The sequence below is a fragment of the Drosophila innubila genome (assembly GCF_004354385.1).
Source record: "Drosophila innubila isolate TH190305 chromosome 3R unlocalized genomic scaffold, UK_Dinn_1.0 2_E_3R, whole genome shotgun sequence".
Taxonomy (NCBI): Eukaryota; Metazoa; Arthropoda; class Insecta; order Diptera; family Drosophilidae; genus Drosophila; species Drosophila innubila.
Genome location: NW_022995380.1, coordinates 15,070,141 through 15,096,528, shown reverse-complemented (window position 1 = coordinate 15,096,528; position 26,388 = coordinate 15,070,141). Strand labels below are relative to the sequence as shown.

The 26,388-nt window shown below is 39.0% G+C and overlaps 2 protein-coding genes across 2 annotated transcripts; one reads left to right on the top strand and one right to left on the bottom strand.

Annotated features, from left to right (window-relative positions):
* Positions 1-7,473: 7,473 nt before the first annotated feature.
* On the bottom strand, positions 7,474-9,119 carry LOC117792674 (UDP-glucuronosyltransferase 2B15). Its single transcript, XM_034632892.1, has 2 exons — positions 8,873-9,119; positions 7,474-8,813 (listed from the first exon to the last, which is right to left on the bottom strand). Exons 1-2 carry the CDS (start codon positions 9,117-9,119, stop codon positions 7,504-7,506), a joined length of 1,557 nt encoding a protein of 518 aa, XP_034488783.1. The 3' UTR covers positions 7,474-7,503.
* Positions 9,120-16,544: 7,425 nt separating this feature from the next.
* LOC117792052 (probable aconitate hydratase, mitochondrial) lies at positions 16,545-19,110 on the top strand. Its single transcript, XM_034632007.1, has one exon. The coding sequence runs from the start codon at positions 16,629-16,631 to the stop codon at positions 18,996-18,998; it is 2,370 nt and encodes a 789-aa protein (XP_034487898.1). The 5' UTR covers positions 16,545-16,628; the 3' UTR covers positions 18,999-19,110.
* Positions 19,111-26,388: the final 7,278 nt, after the last annotated feature.

Genomic DNA, 26,388 nt, shown 5'->3' with positions numbered 1-26,388 from the left:
GATGTACAGAATTTTACTCAAATATTTACTTCACGCTCAATTAAAAGCAAAATCTCAAAAGCATTCGTTAACTAATTTAAGCATTAAATAAGCCGCTCCACATAACAGTAACACTTTGGATTGATTCCAAACAAATATGAAGAGTAATTTTTTCAAAGTCCACATCAATTTTATCAAGCAGTTATTTTCTAGATTGACATTAATTTATATAGATTTTTCTTCAAAAATGTACACATATCGTTATAATAATAAAGTATATTAAAAAATGCAGTTAAAAAGTAAAACCCTTAAGAACCTAACAACACATACTCATGCATTCACACACCTTTCTTACATGCCAATTCCTTTCTCCCACTCCCCACTTTTCACTCTGTGAGTGAGTCAGAGTCAAACGAATGCTTTTCCTTTCAAGTAACTCAATATGCGTGTCTGTGTTTAATTAAGATTGAGTTTATGTGTGCGAATGTGAATGGGATTGTGAATATGTACGGGTATGCTCGTATTAAGCAGTGAGTGTATGCCTTTGTGTATGTGTCTGAGAGAGAGTATGAATAAATGTATGAGCGTATGCATTTAATTTAATTTTCATTTCAATTGATTCGATGACTTTACGTTTCATTTCACGTCTCAATGCGATTTCAATTACAATACTCACACTCACGCACACATGCAGACAAAGAACCAAGGACAAATACGCACCTAGCTTCGATTGAGGTTGTTTGTGAGTCAACCAAGTTGAATCTCAACTTGTTTACGGATTTGCATATTTATTCACCCAGTTCACAGACTCAACGGCATTAATCGAAAATCCAGACAACCAGACAACCAGACTGAAAAGACGACAGGTCTCCAGCTGTAAAAGAAACGAAAAATGACGAACGAGCTCAGTAATTAGCTGTCAACAGGGCAACTGAAGATGTTGGTCAAAAGGGTGTTCGATATAAAGGCAAACCTATTTGTTAAGATTTATTGTGAACAATTTTCCGCAACTTAACATTAAATTGCGAGCTCAATTTTTATTTAATTGACTTAATACCCTTATTTGTAGATTTACAATTTATTTTCAATATTTTATGCATTATTGCATTAATTTATTTATCATATCCTTAAATTTTAATTCTTTATCTTGGACAATCTGGAATTTATCCATCTGCTTCGGCTTTTTACTGACTACAAACTTTCTACCGTTTTTTACATGGCTTCTACTCAGGGCCAGGCTTAAAAGTTTACCCACAACTTTCTGTGCTAAGTCCGGACTCCGAACGTGGCAAGCCATAAAAAAGCAACCAACCAGTACCTAACCAGCTTTAAATCCAGCCACCCACAAAGCTAACCACCTTTTCAATTCCCCTCTGACACCAGATGCATTTAGCATTGCATAGTTTTAGGCTGACATTTAATTTTTACGCCATTGTTACGCATTTTTTTCTGTAGCATGCAACGTGATTTTTCATCCCCTTTTTGCATTCTAGAATTTTGGCTTCAACAATTCCATTTAGTTTTAGTTTTTTACTTTAAGCTTGGCTTCTTTTGGAAAGGACCTGCCTCGCCTAACACTGTCCCAGTTCTCTCTGTGTACTTTTTGGTAACAAATGCAACGGAAAACCTATTTCCTTTGTAGGATATGAGGAGGAAAAAGCTTGTTAGCGCCATTTGAGATTCATGTGTGTGTGTGAGTATTTGTGAAGTGCCATTTGCATGGCAAATTTTTGTGCAACCTTGAACTTGCTGCAACTAGCTAAAGGGGTTGCTGTAGGGTGGTGGGGTGGGGGAAAAACCTAGATAATTTCTACTCGGAGTCACGTTAAGCTAACAGGACTAATTTCGCTGCAGCTGACACAAATGAATACAGGGTCACACAATTCACAGTTCACAGTTGTTGCAAAATCACAATTAGAGCTTGCGACAAGCAGCGAGAAGCAGAAAGTTTCAGAGCAACTGAGAGGTAGGAAGAAATGGGAAAACCTAATTGCGCATACGACAGGTGGAACCATAAGTTTGTTCACGGCAGTTCGTAAGCCCAGCGAAATTTTAACAATTCAAAACATATAACATTTGTAATTGACAAGCCCTAAAAAAGCGTTAATAATTATACATATTTATGTGGCAGACGCAGAAGTTTGTGGCAGCGAACCTGTGGCCAATGCCTTGTCTCAGTTGTCAGTTGTAAAATTGAATTCAAGACCCGTTTCGTTTGGCTTTTGAAAGATTTATAACATGCCTCGACACTGGCCATGGCATGCCAATGTCCTCGTATCGATAAGCACAATGTCCGCTGGTCGCCCGACTTCTATATGTGTGCTCAGTGCTCAGTACTCAGTGCTATGCGCTGTGTGTCAGTGACAGTTACCGATACATATAACGAGCCACACACACACACACACCAGCGTATACACACAACGGCGGCGACAAACTTTTTAATCAAATTTTTTTAACGCAATTTCTTTTGCATACTTTTTGTTCCGCTCGCATACTGAGGCACGCTGCTGTTGCATATGCATGCTCAATTGTGTTTGTATTGGCAAAGGACATGCTTTGTGATTTATACACACATCACACACACACACACTGATACACTCAGACATAGAGTGGGTGCGCCTGTAAGCAAACAACAGCTTTTTTTGATTTATGAGCGCTTTGGGTGCCGCCGACGACAACAACAACGCACAAGAATGTAAAAACAAAAACAACAAAAAAGAAATGGAATCGAAGTAACAATAAAGCGACAGCAAAATATATTGAACCCAGAACTTTTAAGCAAGTTCAAACGTGCAAGTCAATAACAAAACCAAAAAAAAAAAAATGAAAAGAATGAATGCTAAATGCTTACATACATATACCAAGTCAACAGATTTCCCAAAAGCGCTAAAGCAAAACAAATTATAATTTTTAAGCATTCACTATGAGCATTTTTATATGGACTACTAAAACTGAAAAGTATACATTATTATGCAACGAACGCATAAAGGGTTTTTCTGGCTTAATTATTTTTTGTTTAATTTAATGTACACATGTTTGTTTTACTTTGGGTGGAGAGGGGAGTGGGTTTTAACAGAGTTGTCAATAGTATTAGTATACAAATATAATGAATTCTCCTTATAAATCAATAACTTTGAAATAAAAGTTAAAAGTATTTAACGTACGAGTGCGTAGTAAATATTTATCAATACGAACCCGCAATGTTGGGCCAGCTTACCGATGATCTGGACATATTTGCTATGGGGCTGTGAGTGAAAGTGGGAAGGGGGTTGTCTCTGCCCCTGCCTCTGGCTCTGGCAATGAAGCTGGCATGCTATTGGACATATGAAATTTTGATTGATGTCTCCCCGAACAGAGAGTGCACAATGGCTCTATCTGACTATCGATTGTCGCTGTCATAAAAACGCTAAAAAAAGAGAAACGAAAATTCAGAAGCGGGGATTATGCAAATCAAGACATGCTGCACACATCACATTGTTTCCCTATCGCCAGTGTATGTCCCGGCCACAGGACTTGTCAAAACTTGTTGTGCTTTTATTTGTTCATCCTTTTTTAAAGAAACTATGAGTATTCTTAGATGGAAAAAATATTGCCAGTGCATATTGCTTTCCGTTATTTGGCAGACGAGCACATGCGCCACTTGTGGCACTTGCAACAGCCGAGTTGATTTTTGCATATTTCAGATAGCGCCAGCATTAGTCTCCAGTGAGCTGGCACATGGAAGTGTAGTTATAGACTGATTGTTATAGTGGTGTATATTTGCACACACATTTATAAGCATTTATATAGAGGGAATAGTATTCTCCGAACATATGTAGTATTTTAAACTTTTGCTCAATAAGATTTGTTTGACGGTAAGTTCAGGGAATTTTTTAGCATCAGAAAAAATGATTTGATATTATACTCGATTCTCGTGGATCAAATGGGCTTATTGTATTTGTTGGTTTTGACATTTTTAATCATTTATGTTAAATGGAAAAATTGACTTGAAGAATTGAAGGTTTTCAATACAATCAACTCAATTAAAATATAATTATCCACATACAGTATCCATATTGTCAAGTATTTATTGATTTTAGTGCACATAAATGATGGGACTGCTGTACAATAAGCATTTCTGCCAATTTTCAAGTCATAAGCGCAGAGACAAGGCGAGATGGGGAAAACTTTAGTTTGCATTATATTTTCTGAGTTGCAAACGAGATTGCGCAGAGCATTATACACTTGGTCCCTTGTGTTATAGATGTAGGTTTACTTTGGTAGAGGTCTAAAATAATTGCCTGCACTTTAAGTGCGCCATTAGAACTAAATTACAGGCAACCAGGCAATCAGACAGCCAGACAGCCAGCCAGACAGCCAGCCAGTCAGCCAGCCAGCAAAGCAGCCAGGCCACCAACAGCTGCAGTTGCAGCAGCAGCTAACGGCGCGGTCTAATTACGCGCCAAAAATGGAAAATGTGTTAAGCGGGTGGTGGGCAGAGGGAGGAGTTTACCTGCCTGGCACCAATTGCTTCTCACTTCAGCCATGCGGGATGAGCTGAAGTGGCTGAAAAAGTAAAGTGCGCTAATGGCAATTAGAAGTTTACCGAGTGCAGTCAAAAATTGTAACGGCTGCCTTCCATAGCTGCATTATTGAACATTTTGCTAATTGCCGTATAATTATTGCAGCTAAAAAATTTAGCACTATTTTTAGCCGCAGCCCAACAGACACAGACCAAATTCCCAGAAGATTCCACTCTACAAGCAGACATAAGGGCATAATTTGTATAACAACTCGAAAATTGCGTATACGCAACATTTGAGCTATGCCTCTAACTGTAATTTTGAACCAAGCTAAAAAAAACAAGCAGACTAGCAAATATACAAATATGACTAGCACACTTTCTGGGGTTAAAGCTCATCTAAATATAATGGAATAATCATATAATTGAGATAAGCAATTTTTGCTTCATTACAAGTGTCTTTATTTTACTTTGGTCAATAAAAATTGCCTTAATATTATATAATTGGATACTTAATACATATTATGAAAATTTAGACTGTACCCAATACAATTCGACTGCAGTTCTATTTAAAAAATCTTTAAAATTAAAGTGTTAATCTTACTGAATCTCTAATCTAATCAGAAGAAAAATATTATAATATGTATTAAGATTTTTTTTGTCACTAAGCTAGTGCAAATTGTATAGTCAAATTGATTGAAAAAGAACTCAAGTCCTTAGCATTTGCTTACAATCAATCAAACTTCCAATTGAGACCCCAAATTAAGGTCGATTTGATGATCGCTCTATATGACTGCGATACGATAATTGAGTAACTGAATTCGAACCGCGACATCTAATGCTTCAAAAATGTGTCACGCCATAAAGTAGGCAACGCTGCTTATAATTATGCCTTAATTGAACCTTCGTCTTCGTCTTCGGCTGTGCTATTCGCGTCTTCGTCTTGGACTTCGTCCTTACTGTAACCGTCACGTAAGCAAGTTAATGATGCAATCGTTTACAAACCTTTGACACGACATTCCCAGGCTACGCCCGATTGCCCCCGGAAACTTAAATTGCAATCAGTTAAAGTTTTCGGCTCATTTTTCACGCGAGAAGACTTGGGCCAAAGTGAATGAGATATTATCTGAATGTGCATAATCTGGCACAAGTTCATTAAAACATTTGCATAGCGTACTTTCTGGTGCAGCAACTCGGTAATTCATAGCTTATAACTGGCAACTGGTAATTCAGAGCCATCTGTTTGGTCACGCCCACAAATTGTATTATATGAAATATTTTATTACAGTCGAAAAGTTGAATATATGCAATTTAGTGCGCATATTAACCCGTTGGCCGGCTGCTAAAGTTACCTTTTCAACTATTTAGCATAACGATGGAGGCTCATTATGAGGCCAGGTCGTCCAATGGGGCCATGTGTCCGACCATCCTGACGGCAACCAACTTTATTTGCGCAATGTATTTGGCTCGACCGATGCTGCTGCTGTTGAAAGCCTGCCCCGAAACTGGAACTGAGCGTAGGACCTGCTGCCAGGCACGTAAAATATGCGCAGTTGTACTCGGGCAGTGTATGCCAGAGATCACTTGACTATAAACGAGATTAAAAATTCAATTACGTTGGAGTTGGGAGCTGAAACTGAAGCTGCAGAGAGTGCACAGAAAAAAAAACAGAAAAAAATAGAATCAAGCCAGAAGTTGGCCGAACAAAAAAGACAAACACCCAGGATATGGACAGTCGAGCTGTTTTCAAGTCAAAGCGTACCATACGCGGTATAGGAAGCTGGACATAGGAGCAGGAGCAGGAGCAGCAGAAGCAGCAGTAGAAGTGGTCAGTGCTGGCGACGTTGTCGCAGCCAACGGAAGTTGACAACAATTTATGTGCCTGAAACGGATACAATTTACAAGCCGGGCGCGGCGTACGTGTAGCTAAAAAGCGGGAAAGAGGAAGAGACCAATGGAGAATGGAGGATGGAGGACATGGCTTGGTGATGGTGTGCAATGCCTGTGCAGGTGTGGCCATCGCTAACTTCAAACGGAATTTTGAGTGTGAGAACTTAGTGCAAAGTGGCCAGTGCCATTTTTTGACCACCCAGTTGTTAGGGACAACGCCCCCACTCGCTGAGAGACTGAAAGAGACAGTTAGAGAGAGAGAGAGAGGGAGAGATATGAAGAAAAAACGAGCAACACATTTGAATTTCGTTTCAAAGTTAAAGTTGATAAAAAGTCTGTGATTTAGGGGTATGTCCTTGCAACAACCGACACATGTAGCAATGCCAACCAAGCGAACAGACAAAAAGCGATATAAAAAGCTGGTCTGCAATTAAGACAAAGTTTTGACTTGTTAATTTCTGTGGACTTTGGTCAGCTAAAACGAACTATAAATGTGCGACAACAAAAAATATATTTTAGCACAGTCTATTCATTAAATATATTTCAATGCCATTTCGATTAATGTGACAAATGCTTACGACACTTTCCATAAGCGATTTGTTTCAATTGCTTTTGCTAGCAGTTGGATTTAACAACGATCGTTTTTAAGAGCTAAATTAAACTACAGTTCACTGCAAGGTAGCATATTCAAGTTATAGCGAATTTCAGGCATAAGTTACTTGACAGACAACAATTATGTACGAAGACATTTTTTGAACATAAATAAAAAATTTACAAATGTTATTTAGACTGTCATTTGAAACATAGGTATGTCGTTTTTTTTTTTTTCTTAAATTTTTTTATAATTTTCTACGTTATTTTCGTTGTGAATTCTCGATTTACAGGAAGGTGAAGCGCATTATATACATACCTAACATCGCAAAACGCAAACACTTCATATTAATCTTTGATAACTTTATGGGTTTAAAGTTGTTTCAAAATTGTTGATTAATATTCCATTATCTTATTATAATACTCAGAGCTAAACATTTACAGGCTATGTTGCTCCAATAAAAAATGCATAGTCTTAATACAAATTTCAATATAATAATATGAATAATAGATAACTAGAATAAGTTTACAAATTTGCATATTCAGTTTCTCTTCTGCTTGTCGAATCGCTTATGCTTAGACCCAAACGTAATGCAAAGAAGCCAATATGCCAGCTTAACTAGCAAGAGAATCGTTACAAGAGGCACACCTAGAAGAACCGCCAAGGTGTCCAAGCCGTGAAGTTGCACAAAGCTCAAATCCCTCGACGTTGCCCGCATGTGAGGCGTGCCTTTGTGACGGATCACATACTCTGTCCACCAAATGGCTCGATCTAGCGCAGCTTCTGGCTGATCCTTGTAACGCTCGGATATGAGTGCAGCGGCCTTGGCATAGCTGGGTGTGGTTAATAGAGTATGAATCGACTGCTCCAACTCTGACTGCTGTAGATTCTGCAGATCCAAGCCCAGGCAGAATCCCATCTCAGTGGCTCTTTTAACATTCATAAACTGATCATAGAAAACAGGCAAGCCCAGAATAGGTTTTCCAAAGTAGACGCTTTCAATGGTGCTTAGCAACCCTCCGTGACTGATAAAGAGCTTGACATTGGGATGAGCTAGAATATTAGGTTGAGGAAACCATTTGCTTATAAGCACGTTTGATGGCTTATTGGGCAACTGATCATTTTCAAATTTCCAGAGCACACGCTGCTTCAGTCCTCCGAATACTTTCAACAGCGTATTTCGCGTTTCTTCAGGCAAATCTTTGCTTTTCACATTGGATCCCAAGGAGAAATAGATGACACCTTCGCGAGAGGTCTCAATAAACTGCTTAATGTCCTCGGGTATTGGTATCGGCTTGTGGGAAATGTGAATTCCACCCACCTCGATCATGTTGGGCAGATAGGGACGCGCGTAACTCAGTGTGAAATGTTGACCCAGCAATATCAACTCGAAGCTATCCATGACTTCAGATAGAGTTTTCTTGGCATTGGGAAAGTACTTCGCATACTGTTCCTCCATGACTGGGGTGTGCACAATGTAGTAGACTATCTTCTCTGTCCATATTTCCCATCGGTTCAATAGACGCTCGTAGAATGTCATTATATTTGAGCGTGGCGAGGTGATATGCGGATTATAGGAGAGCGGGGATATATTACCCATGAGCTCATCAATAACATAATCATTTCCATAACTCGAGAAGCCCATAAGAGTTGCATTAAAATGTTGTGCCAACCCAAACAATGACTCTGTCTGCACCATCTCGGCCAGAAACAAGTCAAAGGTTTCCCCAGAATGTATTAGTTTCTGGACACCTTCATCAGATAGTATGCATTCAGAAACAAGGCTGAATGTCCAAGAGAATGCCTTATGACGTGCCCAAAACCCGGACGCTTTATAGATCTTAAGCATTTCTATAAAATATGTCAAAATGAATTCATCATTAATTTTAAATTAACTTCAATATACTTACTATCGGAGTATTCGTGGATCTTAGGTGCTGTAATAAATCGTATATTTTGTACCGGTTTTTCCTTAAAGGGGCTAATCACTGTCACTTGATGACCACGAGCCGCCAATTCTTTCAAGTATGTCTCCACAAAAATATACTGAGAGCGTCCAGGAAAGCCTAAAGTCGTCAAAATCTTGGCACCTTGAGTTCGCGGCGCATTGTTGAAAACGCCGACCAAGATCAGTAACAACAACGGCGTCAGTTTCATGATAGAAGAACGATCAAGCTACCCGTTTGATGTCACAAATTCAACTGAACTCACAGAAGTAAGCTTTTACAGAGAACAGCTGTGCGACTCTCTGCTGATCTCACGCTTTTGTTGATAACTAAGCTTTTGGATTCGACTATGGATGAAACTTGACAATCAGCATTGTGCTGACAACTACATATGATGTCATCTTTATTTTTCTTTCCACTTTAGTTTTTATATTATGTGGCAAGAGGTGCAAAAGAGAACAACATAATGTTGTTTTGTCTCAAAGTCTCAAATTGTTGTGCAATACATATTATAAATGGATTTATTTAATTAATTTTTTTTTTTTTAAACAGAACCTTCTTTTTAAAAAAGTGAGTCAATCAAGAATATAAATTTAATTTGCTTGAAATCTATCATGTTTTTAAAGAGCTTCTCAGAAACAGGACGAAAGTGCCAGGTAAATTCCCCAAAGTGAGTGCGTGAGAAGTGCAGGCCAAACAAGCAAAAAAGCGGAGCTGACAACTAAAAACAAAACGCAAAACAGGAAACAGGACGACACAAGCACCACACCACACCATACCACACCACTCCACACCACACCACACCACAACCAGGACAAGGATGGAGCAGTGCAAAGGTATGCAGCCATCTGAAAGTGGGTGGTTTTCAATGCGCGTGAAACTGGCCAAGCAAAATAACTGTAGCGCGCTCGACGATGCCTAAGAAAAGAAATTATTTGCTTAAGCGACGGTAAAGGACCTTGTCCGGGTTTCCTTTCGCCGGCAATGCTAACAAAAAAAAAAGCGAAGAAAAAAACAAAATATTAAACTTTTATGCTCTCAAAAATGTTAAGTGTATGTCCGGCGGGAAAAATTGTTACTGTTAATTTATAAATAAGGTCGAGCTGTTGTGGGCTGCTGATGGGACACCCACTCGACCGCCCAGTCTTCTAAACCCCTGCTAGTCGACTGGTCTATTTGTTTTCACTTAAATTTTATTTGCCTTCTTGCGCATATTTTCACTCCTTTTTTTATGAATCTTGTTTTTGCGGCTTGTTCCTGTCGTTGTTGTTGTTCTTTGCTTTTCTTTTGTCGCCTTTTGTACTCCTCTTTGCCTCGTTACTTAATTCAATTAAGTTGCCTGATTATTTTCACCAAAAATAGAAGTAAATATATACACATAAAAAGGAGTGGGCTTTCTTCTTTTTTGTGCTTTTTTTTCTTGCTTCAATTCGGCTTAAAATTTTCTTTCATTTTTTTTTTTTTTTTTTAAAGCAATGTGTAAGGCAAGAGCTCTACAAGTGCCTAAAAAGGGGTTTGCATTGTTCTTTATAACGTCAGCAGCTGTTGTTCGGTTGAGAATCCTTTCTTCTTTAACCAGGTGACCATAGCTCCAATCAGACCAAAACATTTTCTACTTTTCAGCTGATTTATTGGCAACCAGTTTCCAAAAATGATGAAATTTATTTACACTATCAATTGTTGCCCACTGTAGTAATATCCGAGTTTCTTCTTTGATTGCTTACAATTAAAACATCGTAATAGTCTATTATATAACTAATTTCGGGTGTTTGTTCAGACTTAGTTTATATTCCGGAATGCTTTTCGTCTATTATTAATCAGATTTATCGTGTCTCGCTCCTGCTTGTCCTTTGCACGGGCTAAGGAACAGCTGTGATGTTGACAACGTTTAAAGCTCAAATGCAATTTGCTTGCAACAAACATTTGGTGCACATTTCTGGCCAAACAAAAATGCAATGGGAACAGAAAGTTGATAAGGAAATACCCAAATGGCACTGAAACAATTTGCGCATAAGTGAAAATCATTTTTCATTTGTTTTCATTTCCGTTCTATGATGCATTTTGATTTTTGCATAGTTGCCACAAGATGGTCTTCTCAGTCCTCAATGTGCAAGTGTCCAAGCCAAGAGTGTGTGTCTGTATGTCTGTCTCCGTGTATGTGTGCTCAGTTGACGCTTGACAAAATGTTAAGTGACAGCTGCATGTTGCATGCTCTGCAGATCCAGGTGTAAGTGAAGCTGCATACTAACAAATCGTTCAGGCAAGACGAACGAGGCGAACTGCAGATACTGGTAAAATTCTGAAAATATCTTGCAAGTTTCTGAAATAGAAACAAAAAGGACGAAGGAAGAAGGCAACAACAACAAGAAAAACGAAATGTCAGAGAACGCTGACAATTGACTTTTATTGCTGTTGACAGGCGGGTGGATTGCATTGGACTTTGGGCACAGTGGTAGGGAGTGAATTGCAGGTTCAGATTCCCCAGTAGCGACTTTGTCAATTCCCAGATATTACGTTTTACTTAAAATTTCAGCAAATTACGCACCATTGTCTATGCCGAGAGTTCAGTTCGACTAGCACTTGGAATTGTTCAACATTTCCTTTTATTTTTTTTTTGGCTTTTTTGCCTTGTACGCATTGTCAATTTTGAAGCAGCGCTGCCATTGTCCGGATATGGACAAGCACCCGTGCACTTACGCCAATGACAATTGCATAAGCACAATTTCCGGTTTTCACAAAAATGTTTAGATCAAGAAGACGGCATGGGCGTTGGTAGAAAATACTACCAAATAACCAGAGTTGATAACAGGAAATATTTCTACTATGTCGATACTCTGTAAATACTCTTACTTCATTTGTTAACAATTTGTTTACGCCAATTATGTGATTACATAATATATGCATACCAAATGTTTGTCGAGTTTAAATTGTTATAGTTCTAAGATCCCGTACGTATTGTAAAAAATGACATAGTATTAGAATGTTGCACGTTACGTTTCGAAGGTGAGGTAAGAAGACATATACCAAAAAGAATTGTGTCAATATGGCAACAACAATAGCCGACTTGGTTGTTACAGGCAGTTGCTTGGCTTAAAGCAAGTATTTGATAAAGCTCAATTCCCCCATCATTGTTACTTGTCCATTTTGTTCCGCTCGACTGCATCCAATGGAAGTTGAGAAGCGTCTGGAATCAGGCCTGAAGTCGGTGAGTTCAACGGCGCTCAGCTACAGTTCAAGAATTTTTTACGCTCGTTCGTTTTGTGTTTACGTTATAATCCATCCGGGGAATAATTATTGTGTACATACTCGTATTATGATAGTGGCATAAAACCAAGGGTTTATCGTTGACTTGATGGACATAGGGCTCCATTCGACGAACTTCAAATGGAGCTGCCCGCCGCCTTGAGTCGAAACCAAAATGGAACATGGGCAATAAATTTGCGTATTTTTAAGTGCTGCTCACTGAAAGGTTATTTACGTTGGAAAATAACTACCAGAATGGAGCATTGGGGTTGGGATACTGCTTCACTCTATAAACAAGAGTAAATCGCTGGCTGAAGGTCTCACCGAAAAGTCTCTCAAGTATCTACTTTACAGCTTGCTTTAATGTCCGTAGATCAGCATGAAATATATTTTTGCTGCTCTTTAAGCCTGCAACTCATAATTTCTGTGCTACTAAATGGAGTCATTTTCTTGCACGCAGAGGTCCCGAGGGCAACAAGGGGATGGTAATATGGAAAACTGAAAAATTAAATCTAATTATGTGCGCCCAACAGCTCCAGCCACAACAGCAACCAGAGTCAGGCTGTGGAGCTATGGAAGGGGCAGGGACAGCTGCCCAGTTGGTCAACCTGGCCGACGTTGCTTTCTTTTTATCCAACTGACCCGCACAAATGCGTCTATTGACGGAAACAATGCGGATAAAAGCGGCGCAGCATGGATCCAAACAGGCCAACCAGGTAGATATGGTCCAGGTGCGCTAGTTAACCACGAGTTGGCTCCATTGCAACGTCATCGGAGCGCAGCGATGGCAGTAAGTGAGAAACAATAGAGCTTAGTGGATAGAAGGCAAAACAAAACCAAACAAAACAAATTTAAAACAAGAAGCTGCTGCTGAGGCTGAGTCTAAGCCCGGAGCAGGAGCAGGAGTAACAGTGGACCAGTTATAGCCTGCAGTTGGAAGCACTGGGGAAAAAATCCATATTTATACACAAAAGAGGGGCTCAGTTTCATTATGGTGATGTGGTTGGGTGGGTGTGGCTCAGTTACTCACGGCTCAATGGCGCTAGAACTCGTGTGCCGCAATTGCGGTAAAATATGTTTGCACAAAAGGAAATCGCCAAAGCCACGTGTGCGGGAAATGCTGAATTTGTCTGTTGGGCGCACTAAAACAAAGCTACACTCGTGGGTGTCCTGGTCAATTGCTTCGGTTCCACATATCCCAAACTACTTTCGGAGCATTCCAGAAATCTAGTTGTTGTTTTAGAAATATAAGTTGATTTTTGATACAATTTAGATTGAATTGTATACATTTATTAAGTTTCTATACCAAAACTATTTTCCAAGTATTTTCTAACATTGTTTTTTTAAAACCACAATTCATTCATTAAAATATAGTTTCAGTTTTAACCTTTAAATCCACTTGAAAAGAAGTAGGCTCGCAATCAAAAAATGTATTACAAAAAATTTATTGACTTTTCCATTTCTAGCCCTTTTTTTTCAAAATATGGAACGAAAATAGTTAATGCATTCAATTTCTAAGAAATAATTTGTTTTTTTTCTTAACATTTAAAGTTCACAATAAAATATAGTTAAAATTTGAAAATAAATCGAAGGTCCAATCATTAACTTGCTTTTGCTTTGAAATTAATTTTCCGCTTTCAGCTTTTTACTATTTATTTGCTCGGTTTAGTCTTTTGTGTTTCATATTGAATTTAATTAAATTTTGTTTGAGCGAGATATCGGCTTTTGGAATACATATAAGTGTATGCTTTCTCTTTTCGGGTATTAAGGCAATATGGCTGCCAGAGCGCCAGAAACTATGCTATATGTCCAACTATGGCGACACTTCCGTTGCCGTTGTCGTTGCCCTTCCTTGCTGCTTCTTGTCTCTTTTTGTCCATCTCATGCTTTTCGTTGTCCGCCTCGAAGTCGTCGTCATTGCTGTCGTCGTAGTCGACGTCGACATCGACGTCTGGACTGGACTGGACTTTTGGGAATATTATTGAAAAGTTTTACCGCAAGCTGTGCTGTGCTGTGCTGAGGCTGCAGCAGCATTGGCGTAGGGGCAGCAAAAACAAACGTATTGTTCGCTATGTGCTGCAAAAACGAGGATTAACATTTTTTTGTAGTCCAAAGTTTCAGTTTTGTTGCAACTTTGGCCACAGACACCGACAGCACAGTGCCACACCCAGCCGCATACTCAAACAGTCGCCCACCACAATCAACGGAGCAGTACATAAATTTTCTCGGTAATTTTCAGGCATTTTCCCATTGCAGATGCATTTACATTGCGCCCTATCCGACGAGAAGTACACGAACTAGAAATGTGCTTCGAACCATAAGATTCACACAAGTCCGTTAAGCATAATATACGTTTTATTAAAAATTTCCAAATTAAACTATTATCTGCATTGAAGATTTCGACGTATGTAAGGTTACGGATCCAAATGTTCCTCTTCTCTTCTTCCTTCTCCAATGGCTGCAAAAAAGTGTTCAAATTTATGGTTAAAAATTTATATTTAAAAAAAAACTTGAGAACACATTAGATCTACAATCTTTTTTTAAAAAAAAAACGACAAATATATTTAGGCTGATTGCATATTTTCATTTTCAAATTGGCACACATAACTGCCATTTTTGAAGTAATATATACACAGCCTTGACATTTTATACTCTTTAAAATACAAGCCCAAGAGTGAGTGTACTAAAGTCGTGGAAAACGAAAAAAGAATAATTATTTGTGACATGCAGTAGATTTAAAGCGTTTGCCGTAATCCGAATTCTATTTTCGACTGATCGTCTCTACAATTGGTATTTTAATGATATTTATATTAGTCCGATTTTACCATACGTATAGAGGACTTAAAGTACAATAAATATTATACGTTTGCAGTAACAATAAGTAAAAGTAATTTATACTATACTATAGATTGATTAAAGATATGTAGGCCATGTATGTCTTCACTCAATTGAGACTTTTCTATTGAACTTTAGTTGACCAAAGCATGTGCCTCCGCATATTCGCCTTACTCATTAATGTTTGGAATAAGAATAATATTTTGAAGAGGAAATATAGGGTATATTCTGGGTTTGTTTTTTTTTTTAAATTGGAAGCTGAACCGACACAATGACAAAATTCAATTGGACGAGGGTTAACTATGCAATTTTGTGTGTTCCGTTTTTGGGTACAAAATTGAATCCATCAATTATAGAAAATCATAGTCGACGTTGTGGCTAGTCCGAAGCTCAGTTTGTCATTTGAAATAAGTTTTGTAGGCGGAGGTGTGTGTGTGTGTGTGTGTGTGTGTGTGTGTGTGTGTGTGTGTGTGTAGGTATTTGCCAAGTAGTTGGCAATCAATTTTTGGCATTGTTACTGCCGCTGCCTACTTACAATGGGGTCAAGTCTCTTCTCCCCTCTGCACCTCTGGACGGCTGACCGTTGTCAACGGCATTGTGGCAAACAGGCACGTCGATTTCAATTGAATGTGGTGCGGCCAACTACCGGTCTGACTGACCATTGTCCGGCGTATAGTGTGTCCTGGTCCATCTATTATGACACTCGGTACACTGTTGCTAACACAATGGCAGGATGCAGAGCTACAGTTCGTTGTGCATCTCACTTGTAGTTGACACTTTGGTCTTCACTTCTTTCCGTTTACTCCCCCTTACCATCCACCACAAGGTAAATGACATGTTGTCCTTCTCTTTGCCACTTGTATTGAAGTTGTTCGTCAGTTAGCCTTTGGATTGGATGAATCTAGTCAGAATGTGTTATGCAGCACAGGTGCACAGACATACATAGTTCCGTATAAGTCGCTTGCTTCACTTTGTGGCAACATCAGTCAGGGTGACATGAATGTAGGCCTTAGTCTTCTCTTTTTTTATCTGCATCCATGGCTTGTATTGAAATTTTTAAGTCAAGCGACCCATTCAACTATCGATTTGTACATGGAAAAGTGTTTGCTCATTTGTACTTGTAGGTTTTCAAGCACTGTGTAGCTTGAAATTTATGTTTAATTACGATAAGACAATAAATTAACATGATTCAATCTGTGGTTAAGAAATTTTGTAAATACGAAATTATTTTATGCAGCTTTAAATTACGAATGGTTTGATTTGAAATAGATTCAAGATTTTAAAAATGATCATAAAGATCACTTAAGAAGTATGTATAATTATCAGGGATGAATTTCCTTTCTACAAAATGCTATCACTTCTTTCATTAGCTTTTTAGTATATTACGATTTAAGAGTACATAGCGTTATCCCACACTAACAGTTAGGTAATGAAATTCTTAACAACATTTACTAGATTTATACCAATAGCTCATTCGATCAAAGTAAGTCAAGCAATATGAGTTAACAAATCTCTGACATGCTTTTCTAACAACATCAAATCTTGCTACATAGTTTTATTTACGTTTATCATTGTGACAAAATTTGTGAAAGTTTTAAGTATCTAAATATTTTTATATATTTTGCCATAAGCTTTTAATACTATGTCTAAAAAAATTATTGCACAGACTGCCGAAAGGGTGCGAAAGCTATGCAGGAGAGCTATTGGACCGTTGATGAGTCAATGGCACGCTTCCATGAGTTCCAAGGCGTCGGGTGTGTCCATGACAAGACTCGAGTCCGGCAATCCCTTACCGTATAAGAAGCTGAGTGAGAAACTGGAATGCATAAGCTCTCGCTTAGATCGTCCGCTTACGTTATCGGAGAAAGTACTTTACTCGCATTTGGATGATCCTAGCGGACAGGAGATCGAGCGTGGCAAGTCCTATTTGCTGCTACGTCCCGACCGTGTCGCCATGCAAGATGCGACAGCTCAGATGGCCTTGATGCAGTTCATCTCCTCGGGGCTGAGCAAGGTGGCTGTGCCATCGACGGTTCATTGTGATCACTTAATCGAGGCACAAAAGTGCGGAGAGTTGGACCTGAAACGTGCCATCGATGATAACAAGGAAGTGTATGACTTTCTTGCCAGCGCCAGTGCCAAGTATGGCCTGGGTTTCTGGAAGCCCGGCAGTGGCATTATCCATCAGATTATACTAGAGAATTATGCCTTTCCAGGCCTTCTCATGATCGGCACCGACTCCCACACGCCCAACGGAGGTGGTCTTGGCGGACTTTGTGTTGGAGTGGGCGGCGCCGATGCTGTTGACGTGATGGCCGGCATGCCCTGGGAGTTGAAGTGCCCCAATGTGATTGGCGTTCATCTAACTGGCAAAATCAGTGGCTGGACCTCGGCCAAAGATGTTATTTTAAAGGTAGCTGAAATTCTGACTGTTAAAGGCGGCACAGGCGCCATAATTGAGTACCATGGCAAGGGTGTTGAATCCATCTCCTGTACGGGCATGGCCACCATTTGTAATATGGGTGCCGAAATCGGTGCAACAACCTCGTTGTTCCCCTTCAATGAGCGCATGGTCAAATATCTGTGTGCCACCGGCCGAGGGGCTATTGCCGATGAAGCACAGAAGTATACGAATATATTGACACCCGATAAGGGATGTAAGTACGATCAGTTGATTGAGATTGATTTGGACAAACTTGAGCCATTGGTAAATGGTCCATATACACCGGATTTGGCACATCCCATTAGCAAACTAGGTGAGAATTCGAAGAAAAATGGTTATCCCTTAGAAATCAAGGTCGGTCTGATTGGCTCCTGCACGAACTCCTCATACGAGGATATGGGACGCTGTGCCAGCATTGCCCAGGATGCCATTGATCACGGACTCAAGGCCACAATTCCCTTCAATGTAACTCCCGGCTCTGAACAAATTCGCGCTACAATTGAGCGTGACGGTATATTGGAAGTGTTCAATAAATTTGGTGGCACTGTGCTGGCAAATGCATGTGGTCCTTGCATTGGCCAGTGGGATCGTAAGGACGTGAAAATGGGCGAGAAGAACACTATTGTCACATCCTACAATAGAAACTTTACAGGTCGCAATGATGCAAATCCAGCTACACACTGCTTTGTGACAAGTCCTGAAATGGTAACCGCTCTTTCGATTGTCGGCTGCTTGGGCTTTAATCCAATGACGGACGAGCTAACCGACAGCAAGGGTAAGAAGTTCAAGCTCAAAGCACCCATGGGCGAGGAATTGCCTTCCAAAGGATTCGATCCCGGACAGGATACATACACTGCACCACCCAGTGATGGAGGAAGCGTTAAAGTCGCTGTTGATCCCAAGTCCAACCGTCTGCAGCTCTTGCAACCCTTTGATAAGTGGGACGGTAAGGATCTAACCGATCTCACCGTTCTTATCAAGGTGAAAGGAAAGTGCACAACTGATCACATTTCGGCAGCCGGTCCCTGGCTGAAATATCGGGGCCATTTGGACAATATCTCTAACAATTTGTTCATTGGCGCCACCAATGCCGAGAACAACGAGATGAACAAGATCAAGAACCAACGCAGCAATGACTGGGGAACTGTTCCCGAAGTGGCCCGCGACTACAAGGCAAACAAAGTTAAGTGGGTAGCTGTTGGGGAAGAGAACTACGGAGAGGGTTCTTCCCGTGAGCATGCTGCACTGGAACCACGCCACCTGGGTGGAGTAGCCATTATAGTAAAATCCTTTGCCCGTATACATGAGACCAATCTGAAGAAACAGGGTCTGCTTGCACTGACCTTTGACAATGCCGGCGACTATGACAAGATCCAACCAACCAGCAAAATATCGCTACTCAATCTAGCTAAAATGGCACCTGGACAACCCATCGATTGCGAGATAAAGAACGGTGGCAGCTCCGATAAAATCAAGTTGAATCACTCCTTTAACGCGGAACAGATTGAGTGGTTCAAAGCTGGAAGCGCCCTCAACCGGATGAAGGATTTGTTGACAACAAAAAATTAATTTAAAAGAATTTTTGATAGTTGAGAAGTTTTTGAGTGTTTGCAATTTGTTTGTGTCTAAAAATATATATATTGAAACGAAAGCTTTAGACTTGTTTTAAAATCGGCTTGTAAATATGGCCACAATTTGTAATTATTTAAAATAACTTCCAGCAATGGGAAAAAACAAACCGGAAATAGATTTTCATAAATTTAAACTGCAGATAAGGCATATAGGAAAGATTTCACTGTCTAGCTTTCCTATAACTCTGAAGCATATTTGGATTTCTGCAACACTAAGCGAAGAGTTGGACTAAAAAAAAATTTTGCTACTTTTAATTGATGTCAAAATGTCATTTAAAAAATGCTGTGAGATGCTGTTGCCCGGGTTAACAGCAACAATACATGTAAAATAAAAAAAAAAAAAGATAACGTAGTGCTCTGTTAAATTTACTTCACTCCAATTAATGGCATAACATTTTTGTGTTGCAATATTTGCACAGAACTCAAATACCTAACGTGCAAACTGCTAATCAGAGCTCATTTGCATACTAGACTGCCCGAAATCATAGCAATTTTTTGGTGTCTAACCCGAGAACGTTTAATTATTAACTTATTATGATGGTATGGAGTCAGCAGTCGCAAACTGGTTGCCAGTCAACTTGAGGTGCAATTTTTATAATGTTTCTTGAATTGCATTTAGTTTAGTGTAAAGCTCACACACAGAGAAAGTGTTGGTTTTCTATAGAGCAAATGTCTGACATGCATTTCAATTTGACTTAAAAATAACATAAATTTCTGAATACTTCTCAGCTTCAGATACTCGTTGTTGACCAACAATATTATTTTGTGTCATTTCCATGCTTTGCACTTAAGTGAATTTAATCTATTCCCATGATTGTTATCTCAGTGTGTATAAACATTGTAAATGTGTATGTGTACGTACTTGCATAAAAATATTATTATTTTTTGTAGAGATTTTCAATATTCTTTGATAGTTGATAGCTTTTGTCCATGCAAAATAATTTCATTTCATTTTACTACAATATGAATTGCTTTTCGAATACAGAGTTTGTTGCTTGAAAAAATAGTCAATATTTGAGTTAAAATCAGATATAGGAAATTTGATAGAAACTTATCTTATAGGAGGCTATGTCGAATTATTAATCAGAACTATTATTATTTTTTAGTTTTTTCTTTTGTTGACATACGAATGGATTTGTATTTAAGAATCATCAGAAGATAGTCATCAAGTTTCAACAATAATTTTGCTAAGCTGACAAACATCGAAAATTACACACTTGGTTGCAGCGATAAGCGTAAATCACGCAAATGACAAGTGGCAATAACATTGGTAGAGCGTAAAAGAAAACTAAAAACAACAAATAAAAATCCAAACGTTTCACATTTGGCTAAAGCACATAAATTGCATTTTGGCCACTGGCGAGGTAAACAGCCGCAAATGCCACAAAATGAGAGCGAGAAACATGAGCAGTAGAAAATGAGAGAAGGTCGCACGAGGGAAAAAACACACCAAAACTCAACAATAATCGAAAAATTATATCCACATACTGTGTTTGAGTCTGAATTTGGGGAGGGGTAAATCAAAGAAACAAATAAAATGGCCAAATACAAGCAGAAAATCCATAATACGCACACACATACAAACGAACAGTGTGTGTGGGGAGCTTGAAAGAACGTTTTGAACAGCTCGAATTAAGTTAAGCACTTTTATTTATTATTAAAAAAGTTTCAAGCTGCCAGTGTGCAAAACTGAACAGAAATCTGTGGGTAGAAAGAAATCAGCCAAATCTGCGCATAATGCAAAGAAAATCCCAAATTTATCGTATCACTTAGATGGAGTGTCATATGGGGAATGCCGGGGGCTCACTACTGGTCCCTTACACCCCCTCCTTAGCTCTCGCTCAAAGGGGTTAAAATGCGCATTATTGTGTGAGCATATCGCATGTGTTTGTGAGTGTATTTGCCGATGTGTTTGTGCATTCATAACATAACTGTTGATTATTGCGCCAACACGCACTCACTGTAAGTGAAGCAGCAGCAGGATCAGGAGCAGAAGCAGAAGCAGAAGCAGCAAAATCAGCCAAGGATGTTTGGTGCCAGGCGCACAGCGAGTATATGCAATTTTATTATATATTGAAAGCAGCGTCGATATCGTGCCAAAAGCAATTGAAAGCAGCAGAAATACCAACATATGAATTTTTTTGCGTTTTCTCTGTCACAGGATAAACATCCATAAGAAGCATATTTGTGGGTGGTACGACAGGCGTCGATAGAGAGACGGGTAATGGCTCTAAGTGGGCGCATCTCTAGCCTTGATGCAGCCATCTCCTTAGACTCCTGTACGCATATATGCGGCGCTGCATTAAATCGATGGCACAGTGCTAAATTGTGGCAGATTATTTATTAGCGTAATGGCTTTAAATTGCAATTGCTAGCAGATGGTCGAGTTTGGGTTATGTCAATTTAAATGCGCAGTTAAGTATACGTTAAATTTTTGGAAATTTTGAAAATATGTTATTAAGAACTTAGGAAAAATGACGATATCACAACTCAAGAGAAAATCTGAGCTTTGGCGAATTTTAAAAAATTGAAATTTGTATCACTTGTTATATAAAAGTGATTTTTTGTTACCTAAATTAAATTCACTTTTTGATCCCTAAGATATATAAAAATTTATTTTGTTAGTGAGATATTAGTTTTTTAACGAACTGGCATTACTATTTAAAAAGTCTTATACGATACTAATATTATACCCACATAATCTCTCCTTACACTCCATCTTTGGTGGGATCATTGCCTGGATACACACTCCATTCAATCTTAGCATCTTGCTCCATGCTGCTTGCCGCTTTACGTCTGGGCAATTTTAAAATCAAATCTCACAAATTCACAACTGGCAAAACGTCCAAATGAAGAAAGTATAAAAAAATGCAACGAAAGTGCTAACGCCAAGCAAAAATCTAATAAAAGAATAGCTCAAAATCGGTGTGTAAAAATCAAATAAACGCTGCAACTGCAATGCCAACCGAGTTTTTTCTTGTGAAAAGTTTGTTTTTAGCCTTGTTGCCAAGTTTGTGCGTTTTTAAATGGCAGAGCTGTTGGCGCAAAAACCATTGGAAACACATGTCCAGCAAACAGAGGACAGCAAAAGGATGAGCAGCTGGAACAGGAGTTGGAGCTGGGATGAGCATCGCAAATGTTTGTGTTTGGTTCTTTTCTTGGTTCTTTTGGCCATTACATTACATTAAGTTTGTTATCTCGCTGTGTGAATGTGTAAGGGGATTGCTTTCTATTCCTTTTTGCCTTTTGCTAGCTACATTCATACATATCAGCATTAAGTGCTTGCTTTATCCGTATCCGTATCTGTATCTGAATCTGTTTCTGTATCTGTAACTGCGTCTGTATCTGTGGCTCTCTGAACTGAAAAGACTGAGCAACGGCTGCCTCTAATGGCCAGCGATTCGTAATATTTTTAATATTTGCTCAATAAAATGTCTGTCGATTTTTGTCGTTACCACTTAAACTCATTACATTTATTTGTTTGTTTGCCAACTTGCTTTACCCCATAATCCGATTTGGTCAGCGTGAGAAACCAACCAGAACAAGTCATTGGTTGGCACATTCTATGTGCTCACTATTGAATACCCTGTAAATAGGTATGTGTAATAATAAATGATTTAAAGTAATAATTTCATCTGCTGACTTATAAATATATTTGTTTTTCATCAATTTTTTTTAAAGCTAACATGCTCTGCAAGAAGTTCTTAGTGTATTCAAGTATCTGTGGCATAACAATAACGCGAATCCACGCATTATTCTTCATATGGCATGTAATCCCTTTTATAGTTGCCGCAAATCCTGTTGCTGTTCCTCTATCTGCTGTTGTTTGCTGTATGACAAGTCATAAAGTTTAATTCAGTTTTAAGCTTTTGAACTGGAAAATTGCATGACCAGCCACGCTGAGATCTGTGGCGAGTGGAGTTCACTTACATTTTAGCAGCACACACACAATGTCGACTTGAGGCAAACGCGACCATTTCAACAATAATACCAACTGCAGCAACAACACCACTAGCTACCACAAATGTCAGTCAGGGCTGTCTCTGAATGACGTTTCATGCGCCATTTCAACAGGACGCATTGGACGACCCCGAGTCCCGTCGTCCCGTCATCCCGTCGTCCTGTGCAATGAAAATTGACAGCGCCTTTGTGGAAAACGCACAGCAATAGCCACAGGATGGCTACAGCAGAGGCACCAGGAGCTGGATCATAGAGGGAGATGACATCATAGCTGTTGGCTGCTCTAAAATTAACACACGTTTAATATGCAAGTCGTGCATAAATTTTCGTGCTGGCATTTTGAGTCCTCTTTCCCTGTGAATGCAGTTTGTGAATGCTTGTCCGAGAGCTTTATGCTTTTTAATTTACCGTCAAATGTCAGACCAACAAGGACGACAAGGACCACGACATTGCGGGCGACATGTCAGCGACACTGAAGCACCCGCGTTCACAGTCAACGCCAGAGTCCGAGGCAATCATGGGCAATGCTTTCTTTTTCCTCTCTCTCTCATTCTCTCTCTCTCTCTCTCGCTCTCTCTGGCTATATACGTGCATCTCTTTCTGTGGCCGCCTTTGTTGTTGCTGGCATACGTGCAATGGTCGACGGCAGCTCGTTATCATCATTATCATGGCCAGCATTAATGTTGATGCGCTTTAATTGGCAATTGAGTTGCAAGTAGCCGTCCCAGACCCAGAACCAGGCTCAGGCAGTAGGCCAAGACCATCTCCACTGCACTGGCAAATAGCCCGACAAGTGCCACCTAGCGTAAATTTTATAATTTCATTATAAATTGCCTTTACGGCCAACAAGCAATCGCAGCCTGCATTTTTTTAAGCCGCAAGTAGAGGACTTTTAGCCTGAACTTATTCTTGGCCATAACTCAAGTATGGTTATTTTAATAGAATTATAATAGGTATGATATTAAAATGAGTCATTTAAGCAAGGGTTACAGTAACTGACCAATAAATTAATCATTTGAGAATCCTTTTTTTCGTTTTTGTATATTTTAACTTATATTAATGTAGTTATTTGAAACTCAGACATTTAGAAATCAATTTCGGTTTATTAATCTATTGCTAAATTTTTATAAATTTATCACACTCTTTTTACCATTAACAATAACAGAAGCATTTTCTTATTTTATGTTTTGAAATACGGTCTCAACTAATCTTGTAAACAAGTGAATTTATGTGTTTTGCACAATTATGCATATAGGCAAAAACTATTAGCCAAGATTTGCATTTTGCTGAAGCCAATTCCGGACAAATCCAAAGGCTGCTGCCCATCCCCAACCCGTTGTGCTGGCCAATGCCTTCGGTTTGCCTGCCAAATTCCTTTTGGCAACCATAATCGACAACTGTTGCCAAGGAAAGTAGCATAAAGCAAATCGACATTGAGCATCCGGCATACAGCATCCAGCATCCAACATCAGCATCGTCAGTCTCTGTCGAAAGTAGAAACTCCGTTCGTGGCAGCATCTAATTAGATTATTTTGGCAGCCGTACAAAATGTTTCATTGGATTGGGTTGGCGCCATCACCGAATGGCAGTCAAAAATTCTTAAATTATTTAAAAACAAATTAGCGCCAATTTTTGAATGTTTGTCTGGGTGTGTGTATGTGTGCGTGCAGCAAAACATAAAAATGTCGTAAAAATTGTTACCAATTTCATGCACAACAGTTAAATAAAATTTAATTTGGCAGAAAAACGAAGTGAATGCGAGTTAAAAAGAGAGACAAGGCTCTGGTAGAGAAATAGTGGCAAAACGAAAAAAAAAAGTCCCAGCTAGTTTACTCAAAACGCAGAAGAAAGGAAGAGAGAGAGAGAGCCTGCCAGGATTGAATTAGAATTGGACTTTTGAGTGTAGACATAATTATGAAGATTTTAAGTTTATAACAACAACAACGACCAGTGCAAATAATAATACAAATGAAGGCCGTCAACATTCATTATTAATTTTAATATTTCAAAGTGCGCCAGAAACCAAAAAATGAAACAAGTGGGCGGTTACAGTCGAGCACGCTCGACAGTAGGATACCCTGGGCCTAGGTACTCTATACTGAAAGTTGATTTTCGACCGATTGTTCCCATGGCAGCTATATGATATATGGAACCGAACTCAACCAAATTTGGTTAAAATGTTCAAAACCAACTTAAAGGCATGCTCTAACAGTTCGGCTAAGATATCTCAAAAAGAAAAAAACTTTTTCACATTAAAAGTTGATTTTTGACCGATCGATCCTATGACAGCTATATGATAAAGTCGACCGATTTGAACGATCTTCGGCCAGGATGGAGAAAACCAAGTTAAATGCATATTCTATCAGTTTGATTAAGATATCTCAAAAACAAAAAACTTTTTCATACTAAAACTTCATTTTTGATGTATCGTTACTATGGCAGATATATGATATAGTGGTCCGATCCAAAAATAAAAACAAACTTGATCTGCCTATGGTATCCAGGAACCTAAATACCAAGTTTTGAAGACTTTAGCTCTCACAAACAGACGGACAGACAGACGGACATGGCTCAATCGACTCTGCTGTTGATCCTGATCAAGAATATATATACTTGGGTGTATGCCAGGCCCCCTTCTGCCTGTTACAAACATTTTGCCAAACACATTATTCCCTTTTTTGCCCATTTTTAATGGGCTCATTGTATGATAAAATAAAATAAAGTGAAAAAAAAAACAATAAAAAATATAGGCAACTTGGCACGCGCTTGATCTTAACATGGAACTTGCTTCTTATTTGCTCTTTTTGCTGTTGGCTGTTGTTGACCATCGGTTGCTTTTAGGCATAGGCACTGAGACAATTTTTGAAACTTTGGCAGCACGCCCGCAGGCTAATTTGATGGTTTCTGGTCCCTAACGCGGGACGCTAGGGACGCTGGGGAGCCTGCTCTAAGATACTTAATATGTCACTGTCACTTAACCCCAGTGTGTGCAACTGATGAGCCTTGACCTCAACCACTTAAAGTACTTGAATTTTGTGCTTTTCATTGTGTACATTTATTTTTAGATCAAAAATATTTTAGTTATAAAGTCCCAGAAATACCAAATTTTCTAATATACTAAACTGACAAGTTCAGCCTGCCTAAGAATGAACTTGAGATTAAAATAATTTATTAAAGCGAACGTAAGCTCATATAACTATTAGTAAAACTATACAGAGACCAACCTTGTAATATAAATAAAAAGATATAAATTTATGATATTAAACGAACTTGAACTAAATAACCATCAAAACAATGGTGACAAAATTTAACAGCGCAAAGTAATAAGTAAAAAACAACGGAAAATAACAATGAAAACCGCAAAGCGT

Excerpts from the sequence above, each read along its gene's own strand:
- LOC117792674 (XM_034632892.1), bottom strand. The coding sequence starts at position 9,119 with ATGAAACTGACGCCGTTGTTGTTACTGATCTTGGTCGGCGTTTTCAAC. Across the intron at positions 8,814-8,872 it reads GATCCACGAATACTCCGATA|AAATGCTTAAGATCTATAAA; the intron begins GTAAGTATATTG and ends CATATTTTATAG.
- LOC117792052 (XM_034632007.1), top strand. The coding sequence starts at position 16,629 with ATGTCTAAAAAAATTATTGCACAGACTGCCGAAAGGGTGCGAAAGCTA.